Here is a 12,581-nt window from a genome sequence, read left to right as displayed (position 1 = left end):
TCGATAGCAGAGCTCCCAAGAACAACATGCTAAAAACCTGACAATATTTCAAAGTTCAGAGAGGATCATTTTCCTTGAGATCGGATTTGGCAAGGGCCAGAGAGATAGCTCAATGGGCTGGACTCCTGCTTTCTGGGCAGGAGGCCTGGGTGTGACCCCCAACACTGTGTGGTCCCCTAAGCACCACCAAGAAGTGACCCCCAAGGTGGGGAGTAGCCAAGCATTGATAATTATGGCCAAACAAAAATAAATTTAAATTAAATTATTTGGATTTTGTTTTCAGGACCTATGTAAAAGTCATATGCATCCTATAAATTGTCCATGTCTATAAGATGGAGATATTTTATTTCAGGTCTCAAGTTTTCTAATAATTAGTGACTCAAAAATTTCTCTTTCCTGGGGCCAGAGTGATAGTACAGTGGGTAGGGCATTTGCCTTGCATGCGCCCGACCCGGGTTCAATTCCCAGCATCCATATGGTCCCCCGAGCACCGCCAGGAGTAATTCCTGAGTGCAGAGCCAGGAGTAACCCCTGAGCATCACTGGGTGTGACCTGACCTAAAAAGAAAAAAAAAATTCTCTTTCCTGAGCTCTTCCTTTCCAGCAATTGCGAAGAATACCCCTGCCCTGCACAGAGTCAGGAGAGGAAGGAAAACAGGAGGAAAAAACAAGAGGTTTTGTGATGGCCCTTCTGCCCACAGCAGCAGGCCCTCCACCGAGCACTACCAGACCTGCAGAAGCCTCAGTGAAGACAAGCCAGGTCCCCCACGGTGCAAATGAGCATCTGCAAGACGGCAAGACCTGGTTCCAAGGAACAAAAATGAGTCTCGCTTTAGTACTCTTTCCAACGCACTATGCGGTCTCCCTGTAAACGTAAGTTCTTTTGGGGAGGGGAGGGCATGCACACAGGTGATGCTCAGGAGTTACTCCCAGCTCTGCACTCAGGAATCACTCCTAGCAGTGCTTGGGGGATTCTATAGGCTGTTAGGATCGAATCGGGTTGGCTGCATGCCGGGCAAGTGCCCTATCCGCTGTACTATATCATTCCAGCCCTATGACGGGGAGTTTTGAGACCGAAACTATCTGACTGACAGAACACACTGTTTCTGCAAGTATATCCACTATGCAATACAGTGACCACAGGGGACCATATGGGCAGTCAGGGAACCAGCCCCGGTTGGCCGAATGCTAGGCAAGTGCCCTACCCGCTGTATTAATGTTTCAGGTCTGTGAGTCCTGAGGTAAAACTATATGACTGACAGAAAACTCTGTCCTTGCAAGTGTGCATGGTACGTGATCACACAGCAACCCGGGGGCATAAGGCAACATGCTGGTTTCTCCAGCTCAGTGCTTTATGATGCTGGATACATTTTTCTTTTTTTTTTTCTTTTTGGGTCATACCTGGCAATGCACAGGGGTTACTCCTGGCTCTGCACTCAGGAATTACTCCTGGCGGTGCTCAGGGGACCATATGGGATGCTGGGAATCAAACCTGGGTCAGCCGTGTGCAAGGCAAATAAATGCCCTACCCGCTGTGCTATGGCTCCAGCCCGATGCTGGATAAGTTTTTATCAGAGAAATAGGACTACTCCCAGGGGTCAAATACACACAGTGGGACAACATGTTAGCCAAAATCAAGCACTAAGTTCAATGATCATTCATGCAAAAGAAAGTAAATGCTTTTCTTTTTTTTTTTAATGTTTGTTTGTTTGGGGACCACGCTGGCAGAGCTCATGGCTTACTCCTGGCTGTGTGCTCAGCAATCACTCCTGGCTGGGCTTGGGGGGCCAGATGGGGGAACCAGGGATCAAACCTGAGTTAGCAGCCTGCAAGGCAAAAGCCTGACCTACTGTACCACTCTGGCCCCCAAAAGAGTCAATTCTTCTTCTTCTTCTTCTTCTTCTTCTTCTTCTTCTTTTTTTTTTTTTTTGCTTTTCGGGTCACATCCAGCGATACACAGGTGTTACTCCTGGCTCTGCATTCAGGAATTACTCCTGGTGGTGCTGGGACACCATATGGGATGCTGGGAATCGAACCCGGGTTGGTCTCGTGCAAGGCCAGCACCCTACCTGCTGTGCTCCAGCCAAGACTTAATTCCTTATTTGGCCCCAAGGAGCAGCAAATTCTCAGAGCACTATGTACCAAACACTCACAGTACTTACCACAATGGCAACTTCACCTGGACTCAGACTGGCCTAACTTACCCCTGTTAAGAACCCTGAGGGACTCGGAAAGTCACCAGCACCCCTGATTTCGCAGTAGTGCTAAGCTTGAGGGCTGAGTGAATGACTGAGTGAGGAGACCAGGAAGGCCTGCTGTGCCGGCAACTGGCTTCTATACTGAAGGGGAAAACTGCAAGGGGGCAACTGTGACCAGCACCGGGGGCGAAGCAGGGGCAATGAAAGCGCAAGTGTTGTCTGGGGAGAAGAGCCACGAGGGCCAGGAAGGGAGCAGGGGCACCCGTGTTGGGCCCCAGGAGAGCTGGGGAGAGCGGGAGGAACGCTGTGGGTGGGGGCGTAAGGGGTGTCTGTGTGGTGCATGGGGGAGGGGCGGTGATGGGGCCCAGGCTGAGGACGCCGGGGGCCGGGTGGGCCCTGGGCAGCGGGCGAAGGGGCCCATCTTCCCCCCGAGAGCGGAAGGAAACCACCCGTCCCCAGTGCCGCAGGGAGGCGTGAGGGCACTTGACCCCGGAGGGCCCAGGACGCAGAGCTGGCCCTGCAGGTAGCGGGTGACAGCGACGACAGCCCACGCAGAGAGAGAGAGAGGGCAGCGTGGAGGCACACGTCGAGGGCGGAGAGGAGGGAAAGAAGAAGTTGAGAGCGATGCGGACGCCGAGGAGATAAAGGATAAAGAGGGTGAAGGAGGCAGAGGCAGGTGTGGGCAGACCCTGAGACAGAGCGCCGGGCTGACATGGACAGGGTGGAGCGATCAGAGAGGGGCAGGAAGAACACGGGGGGAGGGGGAGGGGAGAGAGGGAAAGAGGGAGAGAGGGAGAGAGGGAGAGAGGGAGAGAGGCTAGATGAACAAACTGGGCTAGAGAGGAAAGGGTAACTATCATTAATAAGCGTCTGTATGAATCCCCCAAGTCCGTCCTGAAATTCAGGGCTGATGCACATAGGTCCATGCAACAGGTTTTGTGATATCTGTGTCGAGCCATTCCGGCATCTGCAACACACGCGAAGACATGAATGAAGCACAAAGATAAACAATCCCCACCATGGGTGGCCAGCGTTGGGGACACTCCCGGGTCCCTATTCTGACTAGGCGCCCTAGGAAAGCTTCAGAGAGGGAGAGCAGGCGGTCAGAAATGGCAAGATGTTTGGGGCCAGAGACACAGCTCAGAGGGGTGGTGCTTTGCATGCAGGGGGTCTGGGTTCCGTCCCTGGTACCGCCTGGGCCCGCAGCACCACTGGGGGTGACAGCTGGGGCTGCCAAGTGCTCTTACCTGACTAAATGGAGATTCAGAAACGCGCGGATGAGCAGAATGTGGTGGAGGAAACAAGGAGAAGAGAAATTCTTTTTTTTTTTTTTTCTCATAGATGCTTTAAGTTCTGAAGGTTCCAACAACCAACAAATATCCAGTGGGTCTGGATGAGCCATCCCCAAAGCACGGGGGAGAATCAAAGACCTCAGGATTCAAGCAACTGGATCAGGGTAATAAAAAGCAACGCCTCGCCAGAAAAAAACCGTAGAGATTTGCCAGTGACTGGTGCTAGGACAACCTCAAACCACACGTGTGTCACCAACAGATCTTGCTTTCCAGTAACACCACAAAATACTAGCAATTGGGCGAAATACAGCAACTGAGATACTACGTGTTTAGTGCTTAGTTCAGTGCAAATACATACTAGGCACGCAATGATGGTTGGCATTCAACCAACTGTCACTGCCACATTGATATGAATTCTGTAGGCAGGGGGCGCCAGTGGCTAAAAAGCAGCTGGCTTGCAAGTGTGAGGTCCTGAGTTCAACTCCCAGTGCCACCCACATGTGAGGTGTACTTGGGCATCACAACTAAAAAAATGTGTGAGCACCACGGCCAGGGAGTGCAACCCCGAGGGGCACTGCAGCCAGACGGGCCTGAGCACCGCAACTGAGGTGCAAACCCCAACGCGCATGTGGGCAAGCCCCTCAGCTACAGTGTGGGAGCCGCTGAGATCACAACCAAGCATCATCACTAAGAGTGCAGGTCACCCAAACTACAGTGACGAAAGAGAAGGGAGCAAAGTCAAAGGGAAGGAAAACGCAGCAGATACCCAGTGAAATTCCCCTCCTCCCAGATTCTGAAAGATAAAGGGGAGCATTCTATCTTTCCATCAAGCAGAAAGTTAATTTCCTTAGACGTTAACTTAAAACCTTCTAGACAAAATATCACTAGAGTGTTATCAACCATATCTGACACTCCTGAGTGGAGTGAGAAGGTATCTAACGATCAAAGGGAAAAAAGACGTACTCACTTGTGATTTGTGCTTTGGACAATATTTCGCTGCAACTGTAGTGGTCATTGTTTTCCTGCAGCTTTATCCACTCGTGAGCTTGGTACAGGTAGAGCTTAGCTTCTTTTGCGATGGCTCCAGCTATGTTTGTGATTCTGACGCACAGCAGAGCGTGGTCCCCTGAACACAGAGACAAGAATGACCCACTAGAGTTGATCCTGCACGGACCTTGGCTCAACGCCAGGGCAACCTAACACACCTCCACCGAAATGGGAACTCCAAGAGCAGGTTTTTCCCAATCGTATGTAACAAGGTAGACACAGAGTAAGTACCCCACTTAGACTAAGTCAAGAGACTTAACTCTATTACTATGCCAACAGTGGATGGTCTTTCCTTATACTTCATTTATTTATTTATTTTTTGTTTTTTGGGTCACACCCGGTGATGCACAGGGTTACTCCTGGCTCTGCACTCAGGAATTACTCCTGGTGGTGCTCAGGGGACCATATGGGATGCTGGGAATCGAACCCGGGTCGACCGCGTGCAAGGCAAATGCCCTAATTGCTGTGCTAGTGCTCCAGCCCCTTTTCCTTATACTTTAGCTGATAACTGGTGTTATTTTGCTGTGTTTCAAACCAATGCAATAGAATTTTTAGGTTGATTTGACAACCACTCGAGAGACCTTTTATACCATCTATAAACTATCTGAAGAAACTTTCCTCCAAGGTTTCTTCTGTTTTCTAATATAACACAGCTGTCAATGTGAAAATTTAAGTAAATAAACGGTAGGACTAATGTTTAAATAAAGGAGCTTGGGGGTAGGTATTTCACATCTGATACCAAATGCAGTATGTGGGACTGGAGCGATACAGTAGAGCAAGTAGGGTGTTTGCCTTGCATGTGGCGCACACAGGTTCGATCCCCGGCATCCCATATGGTCTCCTGAGCACTCCCAGGAGTAATTCCTGAGTGCAGAACCAGGAGTAACCCCTGAGCATCACTAGGTGTGACCCGAAAAAACAAATAAATAAAAAACACACCCAAATCCCAAAATGTAGTATTTGTGATTTTTACAAAAGAACTTTCAAAATAATAAATGTTGCAAGACTATTAAGAACAAATGTGATACACATGCCAACTATATTTAAGATCCTGAACAGATATGGAAAAAGTTAGCTGTGTCTAAGCAAAGGGGTATCACTGTATCACTGTCATCCCATCGATGATTGATTTGCTTAAGTGGGCACCAGTAACATCTCCATTGTGAGACTTGTTGTTACTGTTTTGGGCATATCGAATATGCCACGGGTAGCTTGCCAGGCTCTGCTGTGTGGGCGGGATAACCTCGGTAGCTTGCTGGGCTCTCAGAGAGGGACAGGGGAATTGAACCTGGCAAGGCAAACACCCTACCCTCTGTGCTACTGCAAAGGGGTACTGAGTGAGAAATACTGGAGGGACGACTTTCTCACTTTAAGTTCTAATATCTGTGGTTGAGGGATCTGGCACTGGTGAGGCGGGGGAGGGTGGCAGGCATGTATGACAACTTGCTTTGGACCATGCGTGAAAAAGCATTCCAGTAACATGCACAATGATGCAAACCAATGTTACTACCATTAGCAACCCCCACTCCCCAATCCCCCAAAAAAGAGGAGGCCAGAGAGATAGTACAGCGGATAGGGCACTTGCCTTGCATACATTGGGCCCATGTTCGATCCTCAGCATTCCATATGGTCCCCCAGGCACCACCAGGAGCAACTCCCGAGTGCAGAGCCAAAAAATAACCCCTGAACCTTGCAGGGTAGGTGCCGCAAAACCCAAAACCAAAAAGAAAAGAAAATATCTGGATTGTTTATCACCGCTGTAATTATCACCCTGATTAATCGCTTTAAATAAAATCATAATAAATGTGAAAGAATGCCTAAGTCTCCCACATCCAGGATAAAGTCTTCAAATGACAATGATCTGAAAGAGCGTTCTGTCCATTATCTCCACATATTCTTAGTATCTTGACACTGAATCCTAACTCAGACAATCGGTAATAATCTACATAAGCACATAGTGTGTGTGTTGACAGACTCGTCACTCCCCACTCCTCCAGTGGCTGTGAACACTGGGTGCTTCCCCGCCGGGTTTGCAGGTGATCACGACCGAGTATCTAGGCTGTCTGGTCTGCTGCGTGGTCCTGCGCCAAGCCACGTCACAGCTGCCATAACTTCCCAGCCTGGGGCCAGACTGTGTCATGTGCTGTTGCAATGGAGACTATCACTGTCATAATGCAGAATAGTGACAGTCAGTTCCTTCAGAAATAGAAAAATGTGACCTGAAAAGTAACAGAGCTCTTGTTTTCATCATGTCTTCTTTCTTCAGCACACAGAATGAAAAATGGATTGCCATCTCCTTCCCTCGGTGATTTTGAAAACTTCCAATTCAGAAAAAGAACTCCAGGTTCCGGGGGCCGGAAAAACAGTACAGCGGGCTGGGCCCTTGCCTTGCAGGCGGCCCACCCAGGTTTGATCCCCGGCACCTCACATGTTCCTCTTGCAACAGAACCCTGATCGTAGAGTCGCGTGGCCAGGGACAGCCCCAAACACAAAAATTCAGATTCCCTTCCCTAACACCAATTCTGTCCCTTTCCAATGCTTTAAATTCTCACACCAAAAGAGCTTCTCCTTTTATGACCTTCTCAGAATCCTCTCTAGGACAATATTCTGGCATTTTTTTCTTTTTTTTTTTTTATCTTTTGGGTCAAACCCGGTAATGCACAGGGGTTACTCCTGGATCTGCACTCAGGAATTACTCCTGGTGGTGCTCAGGGGACCATATGGGATGCTGGGAATTGAACCCGGGTCGGCGGCGTGCAAGGCAAATGCCCTACCTGTTGTGCTATCGCTCCAGGCCCTGATCTGGCATCTTTTAAATGCTTAAGAACTACAACATCGGTGGAAGGAGGAAAGTGGACACTGGTGACAGATGGTGCTGGACCACGGGATACCTGAAACTTCAACTATGAATGACTCTGTAAATCACTGAGTCGTAATTAAAAATAATAATAATAATAATAATAATAAAATAAATGAAAGCCTTGAGTGTAGAAGCTAACCTCATCAAGGCGACAGATGATCTGAATCTAGTACCCGTCATATGGAGAGTAGCAAGAAGCACACTTAAAGACTTTAAAGTTACTCTAGTAAAACAAAAACTGTCGATTCATTTCTTGGCGTGTTATATTGATTTGAAGTGGGGTGGGGCGTCTGGAAGGGAAAAATTTTTTGAATGCAGCTCTGATTTCAAAGAGAGCTAGGAGATGCGGACACACAGGCACATGGATTTCTGCTCTGGGCTGGACTGGCCAGACCATGAGACCTGATCACGGTGCTGAACTTGGATTTCACAGGTGCTCTCTCTGCAGCTGCCGCCGCTGCTGCAGTGGGCTTCGGGCTGGTCGAAACCACTAACGCCAAGCCCCTGGAGGGGGAAGCCCTGGGGCCCCCAAAGGACCGGGCATCACAGCATGTCAACTCCGTGGATCTGATTCATCCCGGGCTGACGCGGGAGGGAGCACTTGGTGCTTCTTGCAGGGAATGATCTGGAAAGATTCCGGCTGCTCGCCGGCCTATTCATTTGTCTGCGGAGCTTTGGAGAAATCGGCCTGTTAGCTGCAAGATCCCGTAGCGGGTAGTGCATGGAGGGGGTGGCCAGGGGGGTACTCGCTGGAGAGTGGGATGGGTGGGGGGGGACAATCAGTGGGGTAGGGTGAGGAGGCTTGGCAATAAACGGACCCCAAGACCGCAGGGAGTGGCGGGTGTATAGGGGGGCCGGGGAGGGCGACCGGGCGTGCAGGGGTGGAGGTCCAGGTGAGCAGGGCCAAGGGTCAAGCCTCGGCCCTGAGGGGTCCAGCCACCAGCCCTCCGGGGTGGCCTCCACGCGCCTCCACCCCTCTCGGCGCCCCTCCTCCCCGGGCACCTACCGTGGAACTCGAAGAGGCCGATGCTCTGGCCCTGCGCGTCGCGGGCCGCGGCGCTGCTGAAGCTGCCCCGCAGGGTCTTGCCCTGGCTGCCCGGCGGCCAGCAGCAGCAGGTGAGGGCCACAGCCAGCAGCCGCAGCCCCCCCATGCCCGCCTCCCGCTGCGCACCCGCACCCGGGGCTCCCAACCGCCCGCGGCCGCCGGCCCCACGTCGGCAGCTGGAGGTGGGGGTGGCGAGGGGAGGAGGCGGGCCGCTCTGCCACGAGCTCAGGCTCTTCACCAATCAGGGGCCGCAGGGGGCGGGCCGAGCGGTGATGCTCGTCCTATCACGCCCCAGCGTGTGGGCTAGCGCCCGCCCTTTTTTGATGGAGACTCTGGAGGATGTTGCTTCGGGTTACGGAAAAAGACCCGCCCTCCCGGCGGGCGGAGCCAGCGCGCATGCGTGGTGCCGCCTGTCCGGCCCGGCCAGGTGCGGCTGCAGAGGGCTGGTGGGCTTCGTGGTGGAAGCAATGATCCAGAGCCCTTTGGGCTGCAGAGACGGCGCTACTGCTGCACAGGCATTCAGTGCATGGTCACACTTGTTAAATTGGCCTCTGTGGGCCCTTCCAGCCAATCAGTCCCTCCTAAATTCCCGGGCTTCTGGGATTCAATTTCTTCCATGATCACTAGACCAGACCCTGGGGAATCACAGCGACCCCTCCAATCGTTTACCTCCTTGCATTGATGCAATGCAACGAAGGAAAGGTGTTCAGTGATGGTCAGGAGCCCCGGGCACCACCATCGCCATCCCAACACCAACACCTCCAGTCTGAATTTTTTTTTGGGGGGGAACCCCATTGGTTCCTCAAAGTCTGCGAGAACCCCATAAATCTGGGCAATGTGATCTAACAGAATCCCTTCCCTTCTAAGGCTCTCCATTGCCTTTAGAACACAGGCCACACTTGATTTACCTAGTTTCGGTTTGTTTGGTTTTTTTTTTTTTCAGGCCACACTTCAGATCAGAGCTTTTAAATACTCAATCCCGACTTTTCCACCCTGAGTTGCGGTATGGACTCCCCTACTTTTTACCTCTGGACCTGGAGCCGGTTGCAAATTCTCAAGCTGAAATACTTCTGCTTCTCTTACCACTCAGTTTCCACAGCATCTTCTTTGCCTGTTTGATGTCTGTTTCCCTTTATTGCAAAGACTACTTCAAGCTTCCAGGTCTGTGTCGGATGGCCCTAGCTTCCCGGCTAGACTGCTCACATTATCCTGTAGGGTCTCATGAGGTAGCGGAATGCACCACTGTATTATAAGCGTGGGCTGTCCTAGTGGTCTAGTGAGACTAGACCTTGATGAAATTGATGAAGTGATATTGATGAAAACAGAAGTTTAAGCTTCTTTAATGTATTCGTTGATTTCATTTCCACTTGCCACCAAGCTTTAATTACTTAAAAAAATTTCTCAGTAAGTTGTAAAAAAAAAAAGTTGTAAAATCAACCTTGAGGGTTTATTTTACATTTCCCACTCTGGAGTTTTTCTAGATCTCTGGCTGACAGATATAAAGTGGAGGTAGGATTCTGAGATTTTAAAAAATTGCATATTTTAAATTGTAAAATCAATTCATGTGGCTTAGAAAAAAATGTACAAGTGAAGTATATGATGTAAAAAAAATTCAGTCCTCATTTCTACCTTTCCTTTCCCATACTTGATCTCCAAAGGAAATCACTTTTATAATTAGCGCGGAGGATCCTTTGAGACAGACATTCACAAACTTAGGTGGTATTTGCAAAACCAAGGGCAGGATTGATCCTACTGAAAAAACAAACAAACAAACAAACAAGCAAGCAAATAAATAGACCTTGAATGTTGTTAAGCCTTACTCCTGCCTTTTGTATCTCATGAGCTATTTTGTCTTTTTCACCAGTCAGTGATTATTTCTGATTTTCATCTTGATGCCTCAATTTGAACAGACAGGATCACCAGTGAGCCCCAAACTTGTGTGTTTTGAAAATTCAAGAAGAGCAACCACTTAATCCAATTCCAAATTCCTGAAGGAAGCAACTAGCCTTGGGTGAGTTTGTTGACCATCCTGGGGCTGCTTGGGATGGGTCAGCTTGGGAAGAGCATAACATCGGATAACATCTGACCCTCTGGGTGGAAGAGATAGTACAGTGAGTAAGACCCTTGCCTTGCATGCAGCTCAGCCTGGGGATGGTTCTCTGAGTTGTACCAGGAGCGATACCTGAATAAAGAGCCAAGGATAAGCCCAGAGCACACCCAGATGAGTCCCCAAAGCAATGAGAAACAAAAGAACATCTGTCTGTAGATACAATGATAAATATTTACCATACTGTATCTTGGGCCCCATTCCATGTTGGACCATAGTTTTATTTGTTTTTTTACTGAAGTAAGATAGTTTTAATTGAAGAAATCTTCTTAGAGAAATATGAGTAGAGGAGAGAAAGATCTGAGAGCATACAATGTCTCAGATTGAGATTTGGGGGAATCTCCAGTGAAAAATGAGCCAGACGTGGATGTGGGGAGAAAGGGACTCTCCGTCACTGCTGGTGGGAATGCCACTGGTTCAGCCCTTTTGGAGAACAGTATGGACGTTTCTCAAAAAAGTAGAAATTGAGCTGCCACTTGACCCAGCAATACCACTTTTGGGAATATACCCCGGAGAGGCAAAAAAGTGTAGTAGAAATGACATCTGCACTTGTATGTTCATTGTAGCACTGTTCACAATAGCCAGAATCTGGAAAAAACCCGAGTGCCCGAGAACAGATGACTGGTTAAAGAAACTTTGGTACATCTACATAAAGGAATATTATGCAGCTGTCAGAAAGGATGAAGTCATGAACTTTGCACATAAGTGGATCAACATGGAAAGTATCGTGCTAAGTGAAATGAGTCAGAAAGAAAGAGACAGACAGAAAAATTGCACTCATTTGTGGAATATGAGACAACAGAATGGGAGACTAACACCCAAGAATAGTAGCAATAAATACCAGGAGGCCTGCTCCACGACTTGGAAGCTGACTTCACATGCTGGGGGAGAGGGCAGCTCAGACAGAGAGGGGAACACCAAGCAAAGGATGCTTGCAGGACCCGCTTGGGATGGGAGATGTGTACTGAAAGTAAACTATAGACCGAACATGATTGCCACTGAATACCTGCAGTGCAGACCACAACACCCAAAAGGAGAGAGTTAAAGGGAATCTACCTGCCACAGAGGCGAGGGGGAGGGGGGAGGAGAAAAGGGGGAGGGGGGAGGGATGCTGGGAACATTGGTCGTAGAGAATGTGCACTGGTGGAGGGATGGGTACTCGATCATTGTATGACTGAAACATAAGCACAAAAGTTTCTAAGTCTGTGACTGTCTCACGATGATTCATTAAAAAATTAAAAAAAAAAAGAATAAGCCAGAACATGATTATTATTTAGTGAAGCAACATAGTGAAAGAGGAAGCCTCAGTTTACCCTTGTCAGCTGCTGGGAGCAGTCCTGCTTTTGACTGGCTTAACCTACATTTTTGACCTCTTGAAGATTTCTGGGTTTTTCTGATAAACAGGGAGTTAACAATTGTCCATCATAAAATTCTGTCCCGAAGCTTAGGCTCACGGGGAGACTAGGATAACAGACAATACCGAGGCAGATTGCCTGAAAGACTCAAATCAGCCAACCACCCTGTAGATTCCCTGAATTCTCTGTAATCCTTGTCGATTAATAAGAAATACAAAGGGCCCTTGAAAAGCCTTACACAAAACTTTTCCTTTTAACTTGGTCCTATGCTACGTTTCTTCCTACAGGGGGAGTTGCTTTTCTTTTCTCGCCTACAATCCAATAAACTTTTCTACTGTTCAGTAACCCTGAGTCTGAGCATCTTCTATTACCCAAGATTTTCATTCTTGAGTATCTGGGAATCGCAAATGAACACAGACCTGCAGTCAGCATCATCTGCATCAATAGTTTTTCTGGATGAAATTTACATAGGAAGATATCTGGGGAGGGGAGAAAGAGAAGAATCCATGTTTGAGAGAGAACACTGGCTTATTAAGAGTGTGTGGGGGGGGTGGAAGCAAGCAAAAAAGTACACATTCAAGGGAAAACAGGGGCTTGAGAGAACAAGCCAATTGAGATATGTGTTCAAGAGAGAACAAGAGCTTGAGAGAGAAAGTCAGAACATAGTTTTTAGCACAG

General features: G+C 48.9%; 1 protein-coding gene across 1 annotated transcript in view; it reads right to left on the bottom strand.

Moving 5' to 3' along the window:
• The window catches only part of GPR180 (G protein-coupled receptor 180), a 34,635-nt gene extending 26,013 nt beyond the window's left edge, over nt 1-8,622 (bottom strand). The window contains exons 1-2 of the mRNA XM_004604022.2: nt 8,403-8,622; nt 4,457-4,615 (exon numbers count right to left, since the gene is read on the bottom strand). Coding sequence (XP_004604079.1) covers nt 4,457-4,615; nt 8,403-8,547 — 304 coding nt within the window. The 5' untranslated portion in view covers nt 8,548-8,622. The remainder of the gene's footprint in view (nt 1-4,456; nt 4,616-8,402) is intronic.
• Between the last annotated feature and the right edge of the window lie 3,959 nt (nt 8,623-12,581).

This window comes from Sorex araneus, chromosome 1 (assembly GCF_027595985.1).
Source record: "Sorex araneus isolate mSorAra2 chromosome 1, mSorAra2.pri, whole genome shotgun sequence".
Taxonomy (NCBI): domain Eukaryota; kingdom Metazoa; phylum Chordata; class Mammalia; order Eulipotyphla; family Soricidae; genus Sorex; species Sorex araneus.
The sequence above is the reverse complement of the archived record's forward strand: the minus strand, read 5'-3'. Positions and strand labels throughout refer to the sequence as shown.